Below are 25506 nucleotides of genomic sequence, written 5' to 3'. Positions count from 1 at the left end.
AGCCCCCGTCAGAGCATAATCCTCCGAGACTTTTGAGTAGAACTTCTTTAAAAGCACTCTGTGATTCAGTAGCACTGCGTGACTTCATGGGGATGCTCCTTTGTTCTGTCCTTCTCTTACTTCATTGCTCTCTTCCTGTGGCTCTACTGAAACAGCATAGCCTTGTTTGACCACAGCAGACTTCCCCGAGACCTAGGAGGAGGACAGGCTTAGAGGTGGCACGTGGTTCAAGCTCTGGTGTTAATCAGCACTTGCTCCTTAGCAGGAGCAAAAAATAATTGCCTTTTCTCAGAGTTCCTTGCAAGTCAAGATCTCCCTACATTTAAATATAAATCCTTATATATAGCTAAAGGTAAAGGTACCCCTGACCATTAGGTCCAGTCGCGAATGTCTCTGGGGTTGTGGCACTCATCTCGCTCTATGGGCCGAGGGAGCCGGTGTTCGTCTGCAGACAGCTTCCGGGTCATGTGGCCAGCATGACTAAGCCAATTCTTGCGAACCAGAGCAGAGCACGGAAACGCCATTTACCTTCCTGCCGGAGCGGTACCTATTTATCCACTTGCACTTTGACGTGCTTTCAAACTGCTAGGTTGGCAGGAGCTGGGACTGAACAACAGGAGCTCACCCTTTCACCAGGATTTGAACTGCAGACCTTCTGATCGGCAAGCCCTAGGCTCTGTGGTTTAGACCACAGCACCACCCACCCGCATCCCATAAATCCTTATATAGATTTTGTTAAATAAAATATATCAGCATCAGTCAGGTATCTTCTCTGTACTCTTTTTAAGGACCTTTTAGACAAGCCTATGCAGAAACGTAGAAATTGGCAAGTGTTTTAACTTGTTTTTAGCCAATTCTTGGTTTTCATTGTATTTAAGAAAAAAAAAACCTTTTTAACTTTGTCTTTTACTGACAGTTTTAACATTTGGGTTATTTTGTAATCCATTCAGGGGTTTATGTACAATCAAATAGTATATACATTTTGTTAAATATTTCAATACATGAGCTAACGTAGCTTGCCTTCAGGTGTACAGACGAGACTTAAATAATGATTTACGATTGACGGTGTTGAAAGCACTCCATATAAATTAACTTAGTGTGATTCTTTTGGCTCACTTCTGTATGGTTGGTCAGTATTATTATCTCCATGTTTCAGATCAGATTTAGGGGGGTCAGGGAGAGGAACTAAAGCTATGACTTGCCCGAAGGTCACGTAGTGAATTCACAGCGGAGGTGACATTTGCATCAGGGATTTCCTGATTTCATAACTCCGTCTCTTAATAAAGAAAACTGTTGTGTGTGTAGCAACTCCCAAGAGCCAACAAAGAGTGTGTTGATTGTTAAAACCCTTTCTCAATCCTTTGCCCCTTTACTTGGAACTAAATATTCTCGACATCTGGATTATTGACATGCACAGAATTGCTCTGCGAGTTCCTTGGGTTGGCTGCTGTCTCTCCCACACACAAACATTTCTCGCTTCTCCACACTGAGAACAATATTCTACTTTCGAGTACAGGTCCATGAGGGCTGCCAGTTTACAAATGATTATTCGGGACAGAACAAAGAAGTAAATGGCATAGTGTTGTAATTCTCCAGGTTTAGAGACTTTCTGCATAGTATGGAATTTGGCCAAGATTAGAAATACTGCATGTGCACCTCCAGTTTATTGCAGCTTCAGATCTGTCAGTTCTGCCCAGAAAGTTGAGGCTTTGTGTCATAAATCGAGGCAGGAGGCTGGGAATCAAACTTGAGTTAAAACAGAATATTATATAGTATCACATTGACCTCAAAACCATGGTTTATCGTAACAGAAACAAGCTGAAGGAAGCCTCAGACTTGCTAAATCCTGTGCTCCTGCTCCTTTTCAAAGTAGCTGCAAGGCATTTGTACGCTTTTTAAAGATTTAACTGCAGCTTCTCTTTTTGTCCTTACTTGACAAGCTGCTCTAAATCTCAACTATGGTTTGTTTGAAACAAACCCACTTCAAATGGACAAAACGATAAGCTGAGGTTAATCAAGAACAGAAGCAAAAGCCTTCAGACTCCTTGTGGCTACACCAAAGGAGAATGAGGTGAGCCCGAGGCTTGCTGTGGTTTATCATGATGTCTGAACCACAGTCGTTTTCTTAAGCAGGTAACCAGGAATTTTTAAAAGCTTTTGTAGAACTGTATTATGAGGATTTTTAAATAAAATAAAATAAAACCTCTTGTAGATCTAAAATACTAATAGGGAGAATCCACCCAGTGTTATGCACTTCAGTATTGCATGAAGTTCATACAAAGAAGAGTATAGCATTCTGAAATAATTGGCACTTAAAATAGCTTAAGTTTGGCTGGATCGTACCTTGTATAGATAACTTTCCTGCCATGGCTAGTAAATCTTAACTAGGAATTCTTTTATCTGGGCAGATCCTGTGCCTCTGGTGGATGACATAAGCCATGCTAACAACTTCTGCCTGTTTTTGACAGCAGATCGTGGGAGAGAGTCAGCAGGCCGAGACCCAGCCGCTACCCCAAAAAACCTGAGCAGAGAACGAGACCCCGAAAGGCAAAGTCAGAGCAAGGAAAAGAAAAAACGCAGGGATTCTTTGTCACCTCCATCGGCGTATGAACGAGGCACCAAACGACCAGATGACAGGCAAGTGGTTTTCTTCTTCTTTTTAAACGACTCCAGATAAAGGTTTGGGGTTCTGAGCTTCTTGGTTTGAAATCATCGAGTGATAATATCCAAAGAGAGAGGTTTAATTAGATGCTCTGTGCTCCTTTTCCAAAGACCACCAGTAATGGCTCACATAGGGCCAAGCCTTGCTGAACAATGCTTATCTATCGTTCGGTGCAATATCTTGTTTGAAAATCCATTCTCTAGACATTGGCCAGCAAACCAGAACCAGAAACCATGGTTTGACGTGGCTTTTCACGCTGGTTTTTCAAACTCTACATGTCAACCTTTTCATAACTCCACCCGGCATGGAGGCTCCCTCAATCTTGGAGCACTGATTGCACAGGAAATAAATCTGTTTTGCCCAGGTTTTTTGTTTGTTTGTTTGTTTGTTTTTTAAAAAAAAACCTGGCTTGAGGCTATAAATGGATGTTGGCCTATTTAGCACAACTTACTCTGCTTGTTTTGTTAATCATGAGAATGGGCAAGGAGATCTCTAAGAGGCTGGGCCCCTGTAAATTCTGTTCCATACCCACATTCCCTTCCTCCAAAGCTTAGATTTCACCATGCATTGCCCATTTCTTTTCACACTTGTCTTTCCAAACCGTTAAAGCCTAGAATTTTACTATTAAAACCTCTCAAAGCTCAGTTCCCTGATTCTGAACATGTTCAGAATCCTGTTTTTTTATGCACATCCTTGGTCACATCGAGTCATCCTTGCTTCCGCTCCCAATTCTTCTTAATGCCTAATTGCATTGTTTGCATTAGCAACATTCTCTCTCTCCACTTCTTTTTTTAAAAATATTTTTTTTGACGAGTGGGGGGGGGGGTTTACTACTGAGTCTCCATAAGCCTAGAAGAATATTTATGGCAGTCCCATCGTTTCTGCAATGTACTTTTTGAAATATAAACAGACAACATTTTAAAAGAAATAATACCATTTAGTGTGCATTTCCTTGGCTTAACGCTTGTTTTCCCACCAAGTTGAAGTGAAAATGAAGAACTTGTGGTTTGGTTTGGGGTTTGTTTTTGCATTGGTGGTGGTTGCTTTGCGTTGCTGGCAGCAAAAGAGAACCCATTTTCAAGTTGAGAGCGGGAGAGGCAATGAAGGAGCAAAATGAATCTCTGCCTGGGCTGGGCTGCAGCAAAGACATTAGGGGAGAATCTCCTCCGTCCCTGCCATTTATCCACTCCTCCGGAAGGCTTAGGGAGGTAACAGACAATTAAAAATGAATATGAAATTGAATCTAAACCAAGCAGACAAAAGTGGCTAGGTCCCTGTTCCTGCAATTGGTTTCATTTCAGCACCTGAAAGCCAGGTTTGATGATGATCATGATGATGATCATGATGTTCTTCCTCCCAAAGGATGCCAGTTCCTGCTTTCAGGCTTCCCATAGACTTCAAGTCACCCACTGTAAGAACATGATGCAAAACTAGATGGGCCTTTGGCTTTATCCAGCAGCCTAAAGTTTTGCCTAAGTGACTTGCCTAAGGCCCCAACCCTCACCTGTGTGTGTTGGGCAGGGGGTTATTGGTTTGATTTGTTCTTGTTTTTATATGCATTTTGTGTTTTTAACTTGTATTCCTATGCTGCAAACTGCCCTGAGATCCTCGGATGAAGGGCAGTATGCAAATTTTATAATAATAATAATTAATGATAATAATGAATTCACAGCCAGCCACAATGCTATGCTGGCATTTCCCCGCTTTTTGTTGTTCAGTCATGTCCGACTCTTCATGACCCCATGGACCAGAGCACGCCAGGCTACCCCAGGCTAATAGCCATGGGATCATAGCAGTGGCAGCTAAGAATTCATCAGGTACGTGGGGGGCCAGGATTGTTTGACACTCTCTTCATCTCCTCTCCCCCAGATATGACACACCAGCCACCACCTCCAAGAAGAAAGTCCGGATCAAGGACCGCAACAAGCTGTCCACGGAGGAGCGCCGGAAGCTCTTTGAGCAGGAGGTTGCGCAGCGCGAGGCCCAGAAGCAGCAGCAGCAGCAGCTGCAAACCCTCGGGATGGCCTCCCCCCTTCCCTACGACTCCCTGGGCTACAGCGTCGCACACCAGGCCTTCATGGGCTACCCGCCTGGCTACCCCATGCAGGCCTACGTGGACCCCAGCAACCCCAATGCCGGGAAGGTGCTGCTCCCCACCCCGAGCATGGACCCCATGTGCTCCCCGGCTGCCTACGAGCAGCACCCTCAGACTTTGGTCGGGCACACCATTGAGGCGGCCCTGGCCGCTCCTCAGCCGGTGCCCGTCGTCCAGCACGTCGCAGCAGGCACCCTGGAGGTGTCCACCCCGCAGTACGTGGCGCAGGGCGACCCGGTGGTCCACCAGGAGCAGAGCGTCGCGGTCTTGCCGGTGCCGGCCCCGGTGCAAGGACAAAGTTATGGAGTCTGGGATTCCAGCCAGCAGACAGTAGCAGTGCAGCCGCCCTATTCTCCAGCCCAGTCCCAGCCGGCCATCTACTACCAAGGGCAGGCCTGCCAGGCTGTTTACGGAGTCGCGTCGCCCTACTCGCAGTCCACGCCACCCATCGTGCAGGTAAATTGCACAGTGCGGTGGCCCCAAGTGATTTTGTTTTTTTGACACAACCTTCACAAAGGTGTGCTCTTCAAGGCTTAAGAAGTGCAATGGTCCATTGCATTTTGGGAAACAAGAGTTGTTGTTTTTTTAAGATGCTCCATTCCATACTCACTACTCAGTAAAGTTGGGCAGAGGTTTTTGTCTCCTCGCACATGATCCAGAAGCTGCAGTTAGTGCAGAACGCTGCAGCACAATTGCTGGCAGGAGCAAGGCCTTGTCAGCGCATCACACCTCTACTCAGAGATCTGCACTTGCAGCCAATTTGCTGCCAGGCCAAGTTCAAGGTGTTGCTATTGCTATATAACGCCCTTAAGAACTTGGGACCGGTTTACCACATGTGCCCAGCGGAATTGGCACTGCTGTGTGCGCCACACTCGTTCTGTCTTTGTAAGAACTCAGCCATTTAGTGTGGCGCTGCCTGCATATTGAGAACTCCTTGTCTATTGAGAGCACAGTTACTGAGAACACTGTTCTGCTTTTGGCACCTGCTAAAAACGTTGTTGATTAGCCAAGCCTACCCAGAGGCTTAGAAAGTTGGTGTCATTTTAATCTGCCTCAGTGTCTTAACTTTTGTATGTTTTAAAATATGATTGTGGATTTCACACACACACACCCTTTGATTTTCACCGTTTGTCCTTCATAAACCACTTTGAGGTTTCTTTACGGACAAGTGGTATATAAATTTTATGAAATAAATAAATAAATATCTACTGCCCGCTTGGCAGAGAGAAGTGGAAATTGGCAAGGCAAGAGATCTGTGGGCCCGTATCTTCTCTGTCCCCCTGGCACCTTAGTAATCCTATGTGCCTGCAGTTGAATAGGTTCATCAGGAGCTTCTAGGGTGCAAGAAGCATCAATAGAAATTGTTACAGTGCAGTAGGGAAGACACCCAGCTGTTTGTCTCGAAGAAGCTGTTGTTTTCTCCTCCCCTCCTTCAGAAGCACTAGTGGGGTTCTCCAAATAACTCTCCCACTGCTCTCTTGTTTTCTCCCTAGAGCTACGCACAGCCAGGTCTCCAGTATATCCAGGGGCAGCAGATTTACACTGCTCATCCCCAGGGCGTTGTGGTGCAGCCTACGACGGCAGTGACAACTATTGTAGCCACAGGACAGCCCCCACCTATGCAGCAGGTAAGGCTTGGACTTGTAGAAGGGCCTCCTCTTAGCCGACTGGAATTGAACCTTCTCAAAAGTTTCCGCTCTCACAAGTTGCCAGATGAAAGATTAGGTCCAGTTTTTCAAGTGAAGGGGGTGGTCACTGAAATGCCTATTTGAAAATCTGACATCATTTGTGCAATTGCAGGAATGAAAAACACAGTTCTCATTGTCTTGGCTCTGTGATCTGTTTTCTCCAATATAACACAACCTTTCTCTGGGTGCGTGTTTAAAAACTTTAGCAGATTCAACTACCAAAAGTAGAAGAAGAAGCATAAAAATTGGCTTGTGAATGACGTGTGTGCGATTTCCTGTGATTTCCTAATAAAAATGCTTTCTGCATAGGAAGATTGTAGCCAAGTGGCTCTAACTCTGTTTTATAAAACTAAGAAGAAAGCAGAGAATTGAAAGATTATGGGCAGCTTTGTTCTCAAATATAGCGCTTCACATCAATGTCGCTATTTCTGGATCCTTGGAGTATTCCTATTCAGGGAGGTGTTTTTGTTTTTTTGTTTTTTTTAAACAAATGTTCTGAAAAATGATTGGGCTTAGGACAACAGCAGAAGATTCAAGGTTAATCAGGAAGGGACTGTGGTCCTCACTTACCTCACTTAAGAAAATGCTCCACTTATCTCCTTTTTGTTGATGCGTTTGGCCCTCTTTCAGTTCCGCTGTTACTGATCAGCGTTTTCCATGTTTTCTCTCCTTGTCTCGCCCCTTCCAGCCGGAGCTGGTGGTCACCAACAACCTCTTGGACCTGCCCCCGCCATCTCCTCCCAAACCCAAAACCATTGTCCTCCCTCCGAACTGGAAAACTGCCCGAGATCCTGAGGGGAAGATCTACTACTATCACGTGGCCACCAGGTCAGCGACCTCTTCGTGTTTGTTCTGCTATTTACACCTGCAGCAACCTGTTGTTGTCTTTTTTTTTTTAAAGTCTGTTCTTTTTGGGTATTTCACATGATGGGGAGGATCTGGGTGCACGGAAACCTGAACTGAGCTGCTAGGGAATCACTTTCTGAAACACCTATCATTCGGGAACGTAAGTTACATCTTATACGGTGGCTTTGAGGCAAGGAGGAGGAGGAGACCCACAGCCTGTTGACCTTGAAGCCCCTCAACCCACAGGAACCCCCGACTTTGCCCCTGCCTGTTCTGTAGCGCACACAGCATTGATTGTGGGGTCAGCGCAACCTTTGTGGCAGGAAGTGCAAGGTGTCTGGTTTGTTCGGCCAAGTTAAGAGCATTAGAACTCCCCCTTTTTTTAAAAAAAGTACTTGCCTCACTATCTTTTGGCCCGCTGTGCTCAGATACAGCATTTTTCTTAAGCCAGAGACGTAAAGCTTTAATCAGAAACCTTCCTTACAGCAGCATTCACATCCCACCACAGGTCACCTTGCTGAGAGGCAGCTGGCTTCAAGGCTAGTATTCACCGACGACTTTATTTTGTTCCTTAGGCCGCTTCTTCCCTTAGAATTGGTGCCGATCACTGTTGAACATGTGCATTAAGAGAAACCAGATATTCAGACATCTGGCGCTAGCTAGCTTTTTATGCTTTGAGGAGCCGTTGTAAGAGAGAGCACTTGCTTTCTTCCGAGCCCCTCCAGAAAGCCCTTCCCACGTCACGTATTCGGACAGGATTTCCTTTGAGAATTCAAACCTTGGCTGTTCCTTACAGCTGGCGGCCAGGGACAGAGGGTGTCTTCATGGCGCCCAGGGTGGGTACGTGTGTGCCTGGGGGGCCCAGTCCTCGCTGCCGACACGAGCAGCTCGGGGAGGGTGGCATGAGAAGGATGCAGCAGCCATGCGCCCTTCAATCCCAGCCTCTCCCTCGCTTTGTGCGGGCTGGAAGGGCGATGTGAGGGTGATACAGCAGGGCAGGCGCGCACCCTTCCGATTCATGCAATTGGGGTTCTTGGAAGGATGCAGGGCTGCTTTGCGAGGCTGGGGTGTGGGATCAGACCTGCAAAGCCTGCATGAGGAACAAAATGCGCCTGGGGCAACAGCTCCCCTGGCCCTGCCCATGCTACACCTTTGCTGGTGGCATAATATAGCACTGTGCTGTCCTGATCGTCTTTGGGGTCAGAGAAGTCTTTCTTCCGTGTTTCCCCTAAAATAAGACACCGTCTTATATTTTTTCCTCTCTCAAAAAAAACACAGTATTGCTTATTTTCAGGGGATGTCTTATTTTTATTACGTCAGGAGCAGCGTGCCTCTCACTCGCTGGCTACGTGCGCGCGAGGAGCAGGCGGGCCAGGACTCGGGCGAGAGGCGTCTGTTTGTGCGCGCCTCTTGCACGCTGGCTCCCTGCGCACAAGGAGCAGGCGGGCCAGGACTCGGGCAAGAGGCGTCTGTTTGTGCGCGCCTCTTGCACGCTGGCTCCCTGCGCACGAGGAGCAGGCGGGCCAGGACTCAGGTGAGAGGTGTCTGTTTGTACGCGCCTCTCGCTCACTGGCTCCCTGCGAGGGGGCACAAGAGGGGCTGAGGAGGCGGCCAGGGACAATGGTGGCGTCTTCACCGAGCCGGCGGCAGTGGGGCCCCTGAGGCGACAATGGGTGAGCTGCCTGCTCTGTGCCTCACAGCTGACCCGCCTCGGGCTTTCCCCTCGGCAGGAGGGCATTCTCCGGAGGGGCCTGGCAAGCACGGGGAGAGAAAGAGAGGACCCAGGCCAGCAGACTCTCCTTCGCTTTCAAAGCCCCCGTCCCCTCCGCCATCCCCACCGGCTCCGGAGGGCAGATGCTGCTTGGGGAGGTCTCCGAGGGGCTTTTGGGCCCCCCCCCAGAACTGCACCTACCACTATGGCTTATTTTCAGGGTACGGCTTATATTTCGCAAATGCGAAAAATCCTGCTATGGCTATTTTTATGGCTACGCCTTAAAATAGGGGAAGCACGGTTGTTCATGGATCACGGTCTCCTTTCTGTAGGCAAACCCAGTGGGATCCTCCAAACTGGGACAGTCCGGAAGATGATGCCAGCCTTGAGCACGAAGCTGAAATGGATCTTGGAACCCCAACTTACGACGAAAACCCCATGAAGGTGAGTTCACCTGACTGGCGGGTGAAACTGCCTGCGTGCTAGTAACTTGGCTTGTTCCTAGCAAACTAAGGATAAGTATAGGTTCCTAGCTCAAACGATGGGAAAGGTGATTTATCTCCTCCAGACATGGGAAATGAAGTTAAGCTTTCTAATAGGCCGCAGAGCTGATCTGCTCAGACCAGTTGCATAAACCTCCAGACAAAAGGTAGTATAGAACTCTAGTTGCATGTGATAATTGTAATGTGTCGAGCCCTGTTGGCAAACCAGAATCTGCTCGTGGCTAGAGGTACACCTGCAAGCCATGATGCTGTTGCTTCCTCCTCCTCTGGCCTCCGTCTCCTGAAAATTGACTTTGGAGTCTCAAGAGATCTACCAGAGGAGCTTTTGGGGCAGGGGGCAGGATGAGAAAAGGAGAGGGTCCTTTCCTGAGCTTTGGTTATAAATCAGCAATGGCAGTTCAGATCTCAGCTTGGCCATGGTACAATTTGAGTGGCATGGCTGGGTTTGGCCGTTTTGTGTCGCTAAAGGCGTGAAGGCAGCTCCTCTGTCCAAATATCTCGGGGCCAAAAGGTTTGTGATGCTGGCGATCCATAATTAGCTGTTCCAAACTCTCTTTTTAACGTTTTAAGCAGCTTCAGAGATTGTGGGTGGAGGGCTGCCAATTTTGATTGGTGCATAATGCTAGGAGAGGGAATTTTGCGGATAAAATATGCATCTGCTATCATGTCCGTATTCTTGATGTGCCCCCCCCCCAAAAAAAAGGTGAAGGTGAAAACCAAGTTCCTGGCCTGTAGTTCTTTTGGCAATTGTCCTTTTAAACATGAATGAGGGGGTGGGGGTAGGGGAGGATCTCCTCAAGTTCCCCCCCCCTCCTAGCCCCTCACAAAACATACTTCTGCTGTAATAATGCTGACTGCAGAAGTTCAGCCCCTGTGAATTAGCCACTTGTCTCCAAATTGCCCAGCTCTCACAATTAATCCTTTTCCTCATTGCATGCATGTAAGCAGGAGGGAGGGAGGGAACTTTCACTTACATCAACAAAGAGAGGGAGTTTGCATCTCTCTTCTGCTGTAGAATGAGTACGGAATAAGGCCTAGAGGTTGTAAATTATATGTTTGGGGAACTGGCTGGGCGTGGGGTGCAGCGAGACAAGAGCTCTAGCTTGCTTGCTGACTCCTCCTTGGTGTACCCAGGAAACGGGGCAGACATTTGGCTGGGGGGGGGCGGTAATTAAGCTTCGTTTTCATTGAGCAGTTAATAGAGTCCTGGAGGTCCGGTTTCAGTTTTGTGTTTCAAGGGCTTGTCTGGCCCATGAGCAAAGTGCTGGAGGCCGGAGACCAGGACCCACTTTGAACCTAGCCGCAGGCTTGTTGGGTGGCGCTGGCCACCTCTCTTAACCTCTGGTCCGCTCCACTTATTTACAGGATTGATAGCATAAGATGTTGAGAAAGACCTTCTGAAAGTGATGGTAAATAACTAACAGGGAGGGGGCGTCAGGTGGAATAAATTGGCTTTCCCCAAACTGATGCCCTTCAGCTGCTTTGGTCTAAAACTCCCAGCCAGATTGGCGGGGTATAAATAAATATGATTCTGTATTGATAAAACACCAAAATGTTCAGAAGAACTGGAAAAAAGCATTCATTATGGAATAATTTAAACCTAAAGTTCCGGAAAAAGCAAATGTATTAAATGGGAAATCCCTAGGGAACTTGAAGGTTTCCTGCAGAACTCAATAAGCATTTCAAATCTCAAATTTGTAGAGTCTATTTTGGACACATTTCAACAAAAGGCACTGCTTCAGACTCTTGAGAAACTGCTCTAAGAATTGTTGCTCCCCAAACTTGGCAAGAATGCCGTGCAGCTGAAACAAACCAAATTACTCCCCTTACATCTGTTGTTTTCCCTGCTGTCTATTTTTGACTGTAAGCTGTTTGGTGGCAAGGACTTGTCTGTCTTTGCCTGTGCAGCTTCGCAAGATGCCATGGACTCAGCTGGTGCCGTGTAAAGCGTAATCAATGTCAGAGACAATCTTGAGAAACATATTTGCATGCCTGGTGGCAATGTAAGGCTGTCCATAGATACATCATTGTAGAATAAATTAAAGCACCTTAAATTAAGCAGAATGTATTCCTCTCGTCAGTGCTGAGTAGCAAAATTATCTGTGTATTTGCCAAAAGTCTGTGGTTTGACTGTATAAGTCAGTACCTTATTTTCTGTCACTGGGCCCCTCAAACCAGGGCTATGATCCCACCAGCTGCTAATCTTTCATAACCTAGGATCCAACCCAGCATGAGAAGTTTGAGGATTCCTCTCTGAGCTGCACCCTCTTGTCAGCATGCTCCCCTGAAATAATGTGACCTCATCATGCAAAGTGTGGGTCTGAATGTTCTGAATTCCCAGGCCCGGTGTCTCCAAATTTCTCTGTCTCAGCTGACGTGTAACTAACAGATCTGCTCCAGTCTTCTGCTGCTTAGGCTAAGAAGGGAAAGAACGCACGGGACATCGCATGCATTTCATTCTCTCTGTGAAATGAAGCCGGCACCTCCAAAAATGAATCTTCTATCCTTTCCGTCTCTTTCCAGTCTTCCAAAAAACCCAAAACGGCAGAAGCAGACACTTCCAGCGAGCTGGCAAAGAAGAGCAAGGAAGTGTTTCGAAAGGAGGTGAGGCCCCAGAGGAGTTCTGGGGAGGGTGGGTTCCTCCTGCGCCCTTTGAATTAGTGAGAGTTTGAGAAAGATCCAGAGTAGTGCCAGATTAAGGGGTGGTAGTCAACAAAGTTTTACTTTGAGTAGGCCAGTTGAATTAGTAAGCATGTAGTTACTTTTGTAGTCTTTGTAGTTATTTTTGTTGTTGTTTTGTTGTATTTTGTATTGTTTGTTTTATTGGAAAATTTAATAAATTCCTTATTTTTAAAAAAAGAATTAGTAAGCATGACCAAGGGCTGTTAATAGCAATGGGTCTACTCGGAGTAACACTTGGTTGGATACCACCCCAACATTCTTGCAGTGGTTAGCAATTTGTCCTGGACCAAGTTTCCAAATGATACATAGTCGTGCCTTGGTTGCCGAACGCCTTGGTACTCGTATGTTTCGGCTCCCGAACAATGGAAACCTGGAAGTGGTTTTCGAACGGTTTTTTTCCGGAAGCTGAACGTCCGATGCGGTTTCCGCTATTTCCCCCCGGCGCACCTGCGCAATTGGGAGCCTCGCCTTGGTTTTGGAACATTTTGCAAGTTGAACGGACCTCCCGGAATGCATTCTGTTTGAAAACCAATGTACTGACTGCACTGAGAAGATGTTTCAAGCAAGGTTTTCTCATGCGTCCCAACAGCTCCTGCTCTTTCTTTCTTTCTCTCTCTCTCTCTCTCTCTCTCTCTCTCTCTCTCTCTCTCTCTCTCTCCAGCCCAGCCCCCCCTCTTCTCTTGCTGAGTTAGGGAGAAATTGTCAGTGGCTCTAACTAAGAATTATCATTAACGTCCTCCCCGCCCCCTTTTCTCCAGATGTCTCAGTTCATCGTGCAATGCCTGAACCCCTACCGCAAACCAGACTGCAAAGTTGGGCGGATAACCACAACCGAAGATTTCAAGCACCTTGCACGGAAGGTATGGCATGCTTTTTGCTCCATCTCCGTTTGCACTCGAGCTGCCCGCGACCCCGGCCAAGCTCAGTCCAGGAAATGAGCTTTAAGGGGAAGGAAGCCTGGAAGGGGGGGGGAACCTGGGTTAAAAGCTGAGCTGCAGAAGAAGGCCTGACCTTGGGAATACTGGAGGGGACCTTCTTGCTTCAGGGGTGCCCCGCAGGATTGGGCATTTGTTCCCATTTCCCCCAAGGGGCATCTCTTGAAGACCAGGTCCCTAGACAAATCAGTGAGGAGCATCTTTGCGAGTTTGCATCGGGAGGAGCTACCACCGGTGAAACTCCTCTGGCTCCGAAAGCGATTCCACTTCTCCCTGGTTTGCGGAGAGGGCGAATTGTTTCCAAGGCAAGAGCGCCTCGGGATCCACCTGGCTGCTTGCAAGGCAAGATGGCTGCAGAGACTTGCTGGCTGAGGACGGAGGGCTTGAGTTGCGGATGGGATAAAGAAACCTGGAGCAGGCAGGCGGAAAGCGCCTTATGCGTGGGGGGCCGGAGAGAGGGGAAAGAAACTCTGTGTGCCTTTGAGCTTAAAGAGTGGAAATGTGTGTGTTCCAGCAGCACCATTTGGAGACAAAGTGCTGCCTTTGAAGCCCGTGCCAGGTTTCCTCTTCTGTAAGAGGACCCGCACGAGGCCCTCCGTCTTCTGAGCGCTGCTCTCTTGCGCTCTCTCGCTCAGCCAGCGCCTCTGATCTCTGTTCCAAGAGCCAGCAGCCCCAAGGCGGTGTTGGAAGATACCCCGGGTAGTTGGTGGCCTGCAGTTGACCGCAGCCTCTCCTGCCGCTGACCAGAAGAAGAGTTTGGATTTGATATCCCGCTTTTCACTACCCGAAGGAGTCTCAAAGCGGCTCACATTCTCCTTTCCCTTCCTCCCCCACAACAAACACTCTGTGAGGTGAGTGGGGCTGAGAGACTTCAGAGACGTGTGACTAGCCCAAGGTCACTCAGCAGCCGCATGTGGAGGAGCGGAGATGCGAACCCGGTTCCCCAGATTACAAGTCTACCGCTCTTAACCACTACACCAGAGCGGCTGGCTTGCGACTGTCAGGCTCCTGTTGCTCTGGAAGCGGTAAAGGGCAGGGAAGGTCCCGCCAGCCATCAAGCAACGAGAGCCAGTGTGGCATAGTGGTTAGAGCGTTGGGCTAGGACCTGGGAGGCCCAGGGTTCAAATCCTCACTCAGCCGTGAAAGTCGCTGGGTGGCATTGGGCCAGTCACCATCTCTCAGCCTAACCTACCTTGCAGGGTTGTTGCAAGGGTAAAATTGCGGGGGGGGGGGGGCGGCAGTGACCACATACACCACGTTGAGCTCCTTTGGAAGAAAAAGGTGATATATAAATGTCATAAAATTAATAATAATAATTAACTGGTAGACTAAAATAACAAAAATAGCCGAATGGTATAAATGCAATAAATAAATAAATAAGTAATTAAGTAGGAAAAGTATCAAGCATTTTCTGATTTCTTTCCCCTGGTTAGAGCTGGGACGTTGGCCCTAAGCTGGCTCTGAGGAGGACCACACTTCCTTGCGCTTTTTAAAAATGAAATTGGGGCACAACACAAAGCAGCTTACAAAAGAGGAGTGCAAAGGAACTTTAAAAAAACCAGCACAGAGGGCTATTGTTTTTAATAAGTGGGTGATGCCCAACATCAGTCCTCCTCAGAATTGACCCGTTGAAACCAGGTGACCTTAATTTCATTTATTTCAGTGGGTCTGCTCTGAGTATGACTGGTCCTAAAGGCACTGCAGCAATGCAGATAATTAGGAAGAAGAAAGGTTAAAACAGGAAGGGCTCTCTACCCTGTTGGTAGAAGAGCCAAGTGTGCAGGTGGCTTGGCAGATGTCTCTGAGCCACAAGAGGGGTGCCAGCACATAGAAGGCCCCGTTCCGTGTCCCATCAGCAGTGGGGAAAGAGCCCCTTTTGCAAGGCATGTTGAGCATCGCTGGCAACATAAAGCACATCCTGTGCTCAGTAACACTGACTAATGTTTGCTTCTCAGCTTTCATAGAAACATGGAATCGTGTCGTTGAAATGAACCCCCAAGGGTCATCCAGTCCAGCCCCCTGCAATGCAGGAGTCTCAGTTTAATAATCCCTGACCTCTGTTTTAAAAACCTCCCAACAAAGGAGAGTCGGCCACCTTAACAACAAAGAGACTTGTGGCACTTTAAATTTATCACAACTTAAGCTTTCACAGACTAGAGTGTTGTTCATTAGATGCAACATCCGTGCAAACGCCCAATGCTCTTTTTTATTTCTAAAATCTCGCTCCCATTTCCCACCGATGAGACCGAGCTTTTCCCTTGAACCTGGGTGGCACGAAAGGGAGCAGATTTTCCGAAGCACCCCTTGAGCGAGGGTCCTTACTTTGCCTTGTCCCCCCCCCTCCCCAGCGCAATTCCGCCTTTGCAAAGACCCTCCCCCTGCTTTCGCCGGTGGATTCCCGCAATCTCCTTAACCCGGCCTCTCTCTGTCTGTTTCCTCTCCTCTCCGGCAGCTGACCCACGGAGTCATGAACAAGGAGCTGAAGTACTGCAAAAACCCCGAGGACCTCGAGTGCAACGAGAACGTGAAACACAAGACGAAGGAGTACATCAAGAAGTACATGCAGAAATTTGGGTCCGTTTACAAGCCCAAAGAGGACACGGACTTGGAGTAGCGGTCGCGGCAGGAAAAAGCATCCTCGCTTCCACTCTAGGAGCTTCCCTACCAAGGACACTTCTTATTTTTCTTTCGTTTTCCACAGGATTTCCATCTCTCTCTCTCTCGCTCGATCTTTCCAAGTCGGGTTTGAGGAGCCCATGCAGAAACTGCAGTTGGGGGGGGGGAGAAACTAACTCGCACAAACACACCCACCCACCCACCCCATGGTACAGTTGTGACTCACTCACCCCACCCCTCGTTCCCTCTCTGCAAGGAAAGCCGGAACTTCCGGTCCGTTTGGTGCTGTTTAAGCGCAACAAACTTGAAAGCGCTTCTCGTCTCTCCCCCCGCGAGATCTGTATCATATTTTAACGTATATGTGAATATATTGAGTTCTCCCATCCCCGCCCGCCCCCTTTTAGCCCGACGTGTTGATATCATGGGAACACTTTGTAAGAATAGTTTTGAGAAAGGGGTGGGGTGGGTTTTTTTGTTTGGTTTGTTTTGTTTTGTTTTGTTTCGTTTTCGGTTTCCTTTCTTTTTTTTTCTCCGTTCTCTGCAAGGTTACTCTGTTATCATGTAAATATTTGCGAACAGGCTGCCTCAGGGTTTCTGGCAAGCTGCGTGCTATGTTGATAAGATTGATTTTACTGCTTAAATCATTTTACTTTATCCAATTTTTACTGAAGTTTTTATGTAAAAGGAAAAAAATTAAAAAATTAAATAAAACGGCAATGAAAGAACGACGGCCGCTATTGGGTTTTTGTGCGGTGTTTGGAAAAAAGCGGTATCTTTTTCCGCAGGGGAAGTTTATGATCCTTGAGACTGCTTTTTTTACCTTAGTCTCTCTCTTAAAGAAAATATGGGGCAAGATTCACAAACGAACGCCCTGTGTAAGCACTTCCACAGTGAGGCTATTCCACACACACACAAACACACACACCCTTACACTTGAAATAGGCGGTCAGGAGAATCGCCCAGTACAGTTTGTGAGGGGCAGGGGAAGGTTGTCATTCTGTCTGGCAAACTGATACATGCTTGTACCGATGGGAAATTCAACATAACCAGACGTCAGATTCCACCCAAGGCTTCTAGTCCTCATGCTTACATCACGTTCCTGGGAACTGTCGTTTGCTGATGGGAATTGTGGCTCTGCAAGGGCAGAACTACAGTTGCCAGGATTCTCTGGGGGGAAAACACTTGCTTTAAATGCATGCTGTAGGTACGACCCAAGATCTAGAAGTTGCTGCTTCTTTGGCGATCCCTCGTAGCCAAGTAAGATTGTCTTCCATAAACACGGTTTAACAATGAGTCCGTAAGTGACTGTGGAGGCCAATTCTGGATCCACACGGCCTTCCACAGTGGGGACATTGGTTTCTGGGCGGGAGTTGATCACGGTGTGGATTTGCCAAGCGTGCCTTTCTCTTAGCGCGTTTCTCCCTTGCGTCCTGAGTTCGAGAGTCTTCAAAGCCCATGACACCTTTGGTAAAGGCTGTTCTCCAACTGGAGCACTTGCAGGTCAGTGTTTTATATGGGCTTGCTTAGAAAAGGAAGGGCCATCCGCTCTGTTTCTGTGGGTCATAGAATCCTAGAGTTGGAAGAGACCCCAAGGGCCATCCAGTCCAACCCCCTGCCAAGCAGGAAACACCATCAAAGCAATCCTGACAGATGGCTGTCAAGCCTCCGCTTAAAGACCTCCAAAGAAGGTGTCATGCCCTGCTAGAGGCGACTGTCCCGAGTCACACCAAATGGCAAATACTTTTTAAAATTGGAAAGTACATTTCCCCCTTCTCCTTACCTGCAAAGGTATTAGATGGAGACACATGGCGATGTGGGCAGGTAATGCAAATAACTAGTTTCTAGGCTAGGGGTCAGCAACCTTTTTCAGCCGTGGGCCGGTCCACCGTCCCTCAGACCATGTGGTGGGCCGGACTATAATTTTTTTGGGTGGGGGGAATGAACGAATTCCTATGCCCCACAAATAACCCAGAGATGCATTTTAAATAAAAGGACACATTCTACTCACGTAAAAACACGCTGATTCCTGGACTGTCTATGGGCCAAATTTAGAAGGTGATTGGGCCACATCCGGCCCACGGACCTTAGGTTGCCTACCCCTGCTCTAGGCTTCAGGGAGGAGAAAAGGCAGCGAGGGATGGGAGAGGAAAAGAAGTTGTTTGCTAAAAGAGTCTGCTGGATCAGGCCGCGTCCCATCTAGTTTAGCATCCTGTTGTCAAAGAGGCCAACCGGATGGGGAACCCACAAGCAGGATTCGAACACACAATCCCTCTCCCCTCCTGAGGTCTCCAGCTACGGGTCTTCAGGAGCATTGCTGCCCTGAGGCAGAGCAGAACCATCATGGCTAGTAGCCATTGATGACGTTACACTCCCTGAATTTGTCTAATCCTCTTAAAGCAGGCATGGCCCAAACGTGGCCCTCCATCTGTTTTGGGACTACAATTCCCATCATCCCTGACCGCTGGTGCTGTTAGCTAGGGATGATGGGAGTTGTAGTTCCAAAAACGGCTGGAGGGCCAAGTTTGGCCATGCCTGCTAAAGCTATCCCAAGTTGTTGGCCATCACTGCCTCCTGTGGGAAGGAGTTCCACAGTTGAACAATACATTGCATATCTGTCCCAAATATTCCAACGTTCGGCTTCGTTGCGTGCCGACGAGTTCTAGTATTCTGTGCATGATGGGGTGGTGGGTTTTCCCGCAAGGCAGGGCCCGGGGTGAATTGGCTGTCCTGGCTGAAACAGGAATATTAAAAGAGGCCTGCTTCCTGCAGCGACTCTCATAGAATCAGTATCGTGGAGTTGGAAGGGACCCAAAGGTCATCCAAAATAAGAAGAGGCTGCTGGATCAGACCAATGACCCATCTAGTCCAGCATCCTATTCTCACAGGGGCCAGCCGGATGCCCATCATGGGAAATCTACAAGCAGGATTCGAACACAGAGTGCACACTCCGATCCTGCGAGTTCCAGCTACTGGTCTTCAGAAGCATTGCTGCCTCTGACCATGAAGGCAGGGCATAGTCAACCTGGCTAATAGCCATCGATTGCTCTCCACAAATTTGTCCAATCCTCTTAAAGCCTTCCAGGTTTGTGGCCCTCCCTGCCTCCTGGGAGAGTGAGTTCCAATCTCCTGCAGTCGCTGGATATCCAACTTCTGCTTGAAAACCTCCAGTACAGTTGAGTCCTCAACCCCCAAGTACAGTGGTACCTTGGTTTTCAAACGCCGAAAACCCGGAAATAAATGTTCTGGTTTTCGAACGTTTTTTCGGGAGCCAAACGCCCGATGTGGCTGTCGGCTATTGTTTCCGGGGCACCTGCTGTCGGCTATTGTTTCCGGGGCACCAATCAGAAGCTGCGCCTTGGTTTTCGAACATTTCGGAAGTCAAAACGGACTTCTGGATCGGATTAAGTTTGGCGCTTTTGTTTTTGCTATTTAGCGTTTTTGTTTTTGAGGCTTTTTCGGTTAATTTGTTTTTGTGGCTGTGTGGAACCCAGTTCAGCTACTAATTGATTGATTGTGTGACTGCGGAAATGGATAAAAGCTCGCCCCCCCCATCCAAACAATGACTATCATCTGTACAGGTAAGGGGGGGGGATTAATTTTTTTATCATCTACAATACCGTCTTACTTATTTTATAGTACAGTACATTGATTATTGCTTTCATTTTATGGATCAATGGTCTCATTAGATAGTAAAATTCATTTGAAATTGCTGTTTTAGGGGTTGTTTTTAAAAGTCTGGAACGGATTAATCCGTTTTGCATTACTTTCTTTGGGAAAGCGCGCCTTGGTTTTGGAACAGACTTCCGGAACGGATTAAGTTTGAGAACCAAGGTACCCCTGTAAAATACAGCTTGGGACCTCCCACCAAATTTCACCGCCACCGTTTCTCGTGCCAGGAAAGAATTGGAGCAGGTTCTGGGGTGGGGGATAGAATTAGCCGCTGCGGTTTTTCCTTTCCTCCTGGAGTTTGGTCCGTTCCAAGAAGGGATGGCGAAAGGCCTTAAAATTGCAATAATTAAACCCAACCTGGGGTGTGTGCCAGAAGATGGGGTGCCAAGTGGTATATCGGGGGTGTCTCTTTAATTACTGCTCCGGGAGCCAATTAAAAGAAGTACAATTTCTCGGGCTGCCTCCGCACTCCTTTCCACCTCCCCCAAAAAGAAAACAGACTCTGGAAGCTTTCAGCTGCTTAAAATTGCTAGCCTCTTGCCCTGTGCTATTAAGTCGAATGAAAGGGAGAGGAGGCGGTGGCACTTTCTAATAACTAACGTTTGTGGTAGCCAGAGCGACGCTAGAGAGCAAATGTTTTGGCCTCGGGCGAGCAGGAAGGGGAGAAAAAAAACATTAATCCGTGTCTCCAACCTTTGTGAGTCAGAAAGCTGTCTCTCAGAAATGCCTCGAACGGATTATGAGGCCTTCTTTTGCCTCGGCCTGAGACAGGTTTTCGAGCCGCTCTGATTCTCCTCTCTTACAAAAGGCTTTAGGGCAGGGGTAGACGCTGTGGGTTAAACCACTGAGCCGATCAGAAGGTCGGCGGTTCGAATCCCCACGACGGAGTGAGCTCCCGTTGCTCGGTCCCAGCTCCTGCCCACCTAGCAGTTCGAAAGTACGTCAAAGTGCAAGTAGATAAATAGGTACCACTCTGGCGGGAAGGTAAACGGTGTTTCCGTGCGCTGCTCTGGTTTGCCAGAAGCGGCTTAGTCATGCTGGCCACATGACCCGGAAGCTAGATGCCAGCTCCCTCAGCCAGTAAAGCGAGATGAGCGCCACAACCCCAGCGTCAGACACGACTGGACCTAATGGTCAGGGGTCCCTTTACCTTTACCTAGACAAACTAAGGCCCGGGGGCTGGATGCGGCCCAATCACCTTCTCAATCCGGAACGTGGATGGTCCATGAATCAGCGTGTTTTTACATGAGTAGAATATGTCCTTTTATTTAAAATGCATCTCTGGGTTATTTGTGGGGCATAGGAATTCATTCATTTCCCCCCCAAAAATATATATAGCCTGGCCCCCCACATGGTCTGAGGGACAGTAGACTGGCTCACGGCTGAAAAAGGTTGCTGACCCCTGCTTTAGGGTGATACTGAGAGCTTTGAGGAGGTTTCGCACCAAATCTGGATAAGGGTTTTTCATCCTCTTCCAGGTTCTGCCGCAATCCTCTTTGGGAACAAGCACAGCAACATCTCTGAGCTGAGAATAAAACTCGTCATTAATCCAAGCCTTTGTTTGGTATATCGGAGGTTAATAACACGACAGCGATGAGGGATTGAGGATTGCAGTTGTAAGGTAACTTTTGAATAAATAAAAAAATAAAAAAATTCCTTCCAGTAGCACCTTAGAGACCAACTAAGTTTGTACTTGGCATGAGCTTTCGTGTATCTGAAGAAGTGTGCATGCAAATGAAAGCTCATACCAAGAACAAACTTAGTTGGTCTCTAAGGTGCTACTGGAAGGAATTTTTTATTTTTTATTTTGTTTTGACTATAGCAGACCAACACGGCTACCTACCTGTAACTGGGACTTTTGAATAAATGTGTTTTTAAATAATAATCAAAATAAAAACAAGAGCCCTCCAAACGTCCAATGGTGCTGAATGTTGGAATGTTCGGGACAGAGAAAAGAAATCCCCTTGTGCTGGGTTCAAATCCTGTGCGCAGGTTTCCCATTGGGGCATCTGGCTGGCCCCGGTGAGGACAAGATGCTGGAACAGATGGGGCAATGGCCTCATCCAGCAGACTCTTCTTATGTACGTGGCTCCGTGGTTGGAGGCAGGTTGCTCCATATGCATCTACTCCTCTGGCAGGCTCGAATCGTTCCCCTCCTGTTCTCGCAGGAGCCAAGAAGATGCACATATCATCATCATTTTTTAATTTGTGTACCGTCTTTCTATCTTACAATACTCAAGGCAGTTTACAAGCTGGAGAAACAAAAAAATGTACATCTTATAACAATCTAATGAAATACAAAAATACCTCTCTTTCAAATCAGAACCAGTGAAGGTGGTGAAGGTCCTGTGTGAGTGCCTGGAGGCAGTTGGAGGATGGATAGCGGCTAAGAGATTGAGGTTGAATCCTGACAAGACAGAAGTACTGTTTTGGGGGGGACAGGGTGCGAGCGGGTGAGGGGGATTCCCTGGTCCTGAATGGGGTAACTGTGCCCCTGAAGGACCAGGTGCGCAGCCTGGGAGTCATTTTGGACTCACAGCTCTCCATGGAGGGGCAGTAGTCCAAGCGGGAGATCCAGCTCTGAGGGCCTTCTGTCGGTTCCCTCACTGCGAGAAGCAAAGCTACAGGGAAACAGACAGAGGGCCTTCTCGGTAGTGGCGCCCACCCTGTGGAATGCCCTCCCATCACAGGTCAAGGAAATAAACAACTACCTGACATTTAGAAAATACCTGAAGGCAGCCCTGTTTAGGGAAGTTTTTAATCTGTGATATTTTATTATTTGCTGGAAGCCGCTCAGAGTGGCTGGGGAGACCCGGCCAGATGGGTGGGGTACAAATAAAATTATTATTATTATTATTATTATAAAACATAACTTTAAAATAGGCAGCCTACATTTAAAAAGTAACATTCAACAGTCATTAGAATAGTATTAAATAATAATAACATATAAAAGGTTAAACAGAAACCCACTCAGCAGTTACAATAAGTAATTTCTAAACTATAATGGATAAAACAACGGCAAGCCAAAGTACATAAAATACAATACAAATTGAGAAGCGGAGACTAGAGGGTGGGGCAAGGCAGGTGGAAAGAGAATGGGAAATTCACAGGCAGGATCTGAGCACAAAAGCAACTCTCCCCTCCTGCGGTTTCCAACAACCTTGATTTTGAAGCAATGGCATTTTCGCATTTTCTCTTGCACGGTTTTATCAACCTCTGTCCGGCTCTCTCCTGCTGCCGCCTGTAATGCTACTGGTTGGGCAGCAGGTGGTACTGCAAGAATGAAATTCTTATTCCAAGGAAGGAGGAGGAGGAAGAGTTGCCTCTCCTGATTTCTTCCCATGCCCGTTGCATTTTGGAATGTGCGGGCGGCTCCCACAAGCATGCGTCGAGTCCATGCGCGTAGCATGCGCCTCTCCAGCCTGACGTGCACCGATGAGCAAATCTGCGGCTGCTTTGTCCCGTTCCAGCCTGTCGCGGGAGCAGTACAAGTGCATTTATGCGCAAGAGAAGAGGCTGTTGAACTGGAGCGCGTGCTCATGGAATTTCTCTCCGATGCGCAGCCCTTTGAGTATCGGGACTGCATATTGTTGCCACCCTTGCGTCTCGAGAGACAATGGAGTGCGCCTCTAGGGGTGAAGTCAGACCGCTGCGTTGGCAGCACCGAAGTGACCTCCCTGGGGTGCAAGCCTGGGCAGTGTGTCTCGAGGTCCTGGGCTCCTGGGCAACAAGATACCCACCCTGCACTCGGCCTCGCCGATGGGGTCCAAAGGAAAGAAGAGCAAGAAGTTTGGCACCAGCTTGGCTGCAGGAGTACAAAGCGCCATCCAACCGTCTGAGGCATTGGTTGGCAAACTAAGGCCAAGGGCCAGATCCGGCCCTATTGCCTTCTAAATCCAGCCCACAGATGGTCCGGGAATCAGCATGCTTTTACATGAGTAGAATGTGTGCTTTTATTTAAAATGCATCTCTGGGTTATTTGTGGAGTGTAGGAATTCGTTCATATTTTTTTCTTCAAAATATAGTCCGGCCCCCCATTGATCTAGATCAGGGGTGGCCAACTTCTAAGAGACTGCGATCTACTTACACAGTTAAAAACTGGCAGTGATCTACCCCCTTTTGGGGGGTTCAGATCCCAGTTCTTGAGTTTCTTTAGGGAGGAGGAAAGCGACAGTGAGCTTTTTCTAGGAAGGAAAGCCCTGTTTTTGGTGGTTCAGGTCATTTTAGGGGTGCAGGGCAAAGATGTTGAGTTTTTTTTAGGGGAGACAAAGTTATTTAGCTTCTTTGGGGGAGCCACTGATCTACCAGTCATCTACCACAGATGTCCAGTGATCTACTGGTAGATCACGATCTACCTGTTGGACATGCCTGATCTAGATGCTATACTCCTATTGATGCAGCCCAGAATTGCATTGGCTTTTTTAGCTGCTGCATCACACTGTTGACTCATGTCAAGCTTGTGGTCTACCAAGACTCCTAGATCCTTTTCACATGTGCGGCGGGACACCCGCTTTCGGAGGCTCTGCCCGCAGCACAAAGGCAGGGGAGGCGTGGGGAACAGGCTTCAGCTGTTGTTCCTTCAGGCGGGCCTCCTTTTCCCGGACCCCCCCCCAAGTGCCCCCACCGAGCCTGTCAAGATTTTGACAGCTTACTTTGCTTGAAACAACAGCCGCTGACAACCTGATCCCATCCCTGTCAAGCTGTCGGCCTCCTGCTTCAGTCTGTGGCTCCTGACACCTGTTTTGGGCTGTCATGCTTCCCCTTGGGAAATGTCTGGATTATTAAAGTCCCCCTGAAGCCTTCAGAGGGCCGGGGCCAGGAGGAGCCGGTCTACTCTACTGAGCAAAAGGTCCAGACTTGCTAAATGCAGCCGCCACCCTTTAAACTCATCTCCCTCCCTCCATCCCCTGATTCTGAAATCTGAGCTCTTAGGTTTTTCTTTTTCTGTTCTGAGCACCTGCACAAATTTGCTTTCCTCGTGGCCAACACAGAAGCCTTGCCCAGAGGATAGTTCAGTCAGTAGATCACGAGACTCTCAGCTTCAGGGTCCTGGGTTCAAGTCCCAAGTTGGGTGAAAGATTCCTGCATTGCTGGGGGTTGGACTAGATGACCCTCAGGGTCCCTTCCAACTCTTAACATTCTGTGATTCTATGATTCCTTCCTTCCTTCCTTCCTTCCTTCCTTCCTTCCTTCCTTCCTTCCTTCCTTCCTTCCTTCCTTTATTTCTCCTCAACAATAGTCGCCAACATCCAAGGCAAACGTTTTATGAACAGTTTTCACATTAAAATAAAAGGCAAACTAATTACCCCAAAATAACGAACGAATAAAAGAACAGAGAAAAGATAGAAGGGTTTGGTAAATGCAGACTCTTCTCTCAGAGACGCCTTTTAACTTTTGTGAAACTCTCACCTGGGAGCACCCTCCTCTCTTCTCCTGTCTCTTGCAAAAAGGTCCTTCAGACTTCACCCACAAGCAATTCTTACCCAAATACAGTAAGATAAAATAATTATAGAAATGATAATAGAATACCAAGAGAGAGAAAGATAAGAATAATAGCAAAATAGAGAAAGATACAGTGGGGGGGGGGGAGTATTCGACCCCCTGCTAAATTTGCCTGTTTGCCCTCTGACGAAGAAATGACCGGTCCATAATTTTAATGGTAGGTTTATTGTATATCAATCTCTGACTTTTGCCTTCTGGGTTTCTGGGGGTTTCCCTGTTGTTATTCTGTCTCTCACAGCTACAATAAACCTACCATTATAATTATGGACTGGTCATTTCTTCGCCAGAGGGCAAACGGGCAAATTTAGCAGGGGATCAAATACCTCCCCCTCACTGTAAATAAAAGTAACTTCTAACCATCCATCCATCATTTGTGCCAGCAAGCATTCCTCATAATAGTCTACAGTAATATTAATTAGAGCGAGATGAGCGCCGCAACCCCAGAGTCGTCCGCGACTGGGCCTAACATTCAGGGGTCCCTTTACCTTTACGTTTATTGAAAAATAGAGGCAATTAATTAAGGAAACAAAGAACCCATCTCAAGGAAGTTGGAAGTCGACGGCTGAAATATTATTGTGTATTTGCGATATATTATTC

The 25506-nt window shown here is 47.7% G+C and overlaps 1 protein-coding gene across 6 annotated transcripts in view; it reads left to right on the top strand.

The window, feature by feature from the left end:
* SETD2 (SET domain containing 2, histone lysine methyltransferase) overlaps positions 1-15809 on the top strand; it is a 72158-nt gene extending 56349 nt beyond the window's left edge. For 2 of the 6 annotated variants that reach the window (XM_033166311.1, XM_033166314.1), the window contains exons 15-22: positions 2469-2637; positions 4532-5213; positions 6251-6385; positions 7134-7273; positions 9335-9446; positions 12029-12109; positions 12946-13047; positions 15575-15808. In XM_033166311.1, coding sequence (XP_033022202.1) covers positions 2469-2637; positions 4532-5213; positions 6251-6385; positions 7134-7273; positions 9335-9446; positions 12029-12109; positions 12946-13047; positions 15575-15736 — 1583 coding nt within the window. In that variant the 3' untranslated portion in view covers positions 15737-15808. Of the gene's footprint in view, positions 1-2468; positions 2638-4531; positions 5214-6250; positions 6386-7133; positions 7274-9334; positions 9447-12028; positions 12110-12945; positions 13048-15574 lie in introns of those variants that run through there. The other 4 variants (XM_033166315.1, XM_033166312.1, XR_004427699.1 and 1 more) reach the window with 4 other exon arrangements.
* The last annotated feature ends 9697 nt before the right edge of the window (positions 15810-25506 follow it).

This window comes from Lacerta agilis, chromosome 12, assembly GCF_009819535.1.
Source record: "Lacerta agilis isolate rLacAgi1 chromosome 12, rLacAgi1.pri, whole genome shotgun sequence".
In the NCBI taxonomy this organism is placed as follows: Eukaryota; Metazoa; Chordata; class Lepidosauria; order Squamata; family Lacertidae; genus Lacerta; species Lacerta agilis.
Note: the sequence above shows the minus strand (reverse complement) of the source record. Positions and strands in the feature narration are given on the sequence as shown.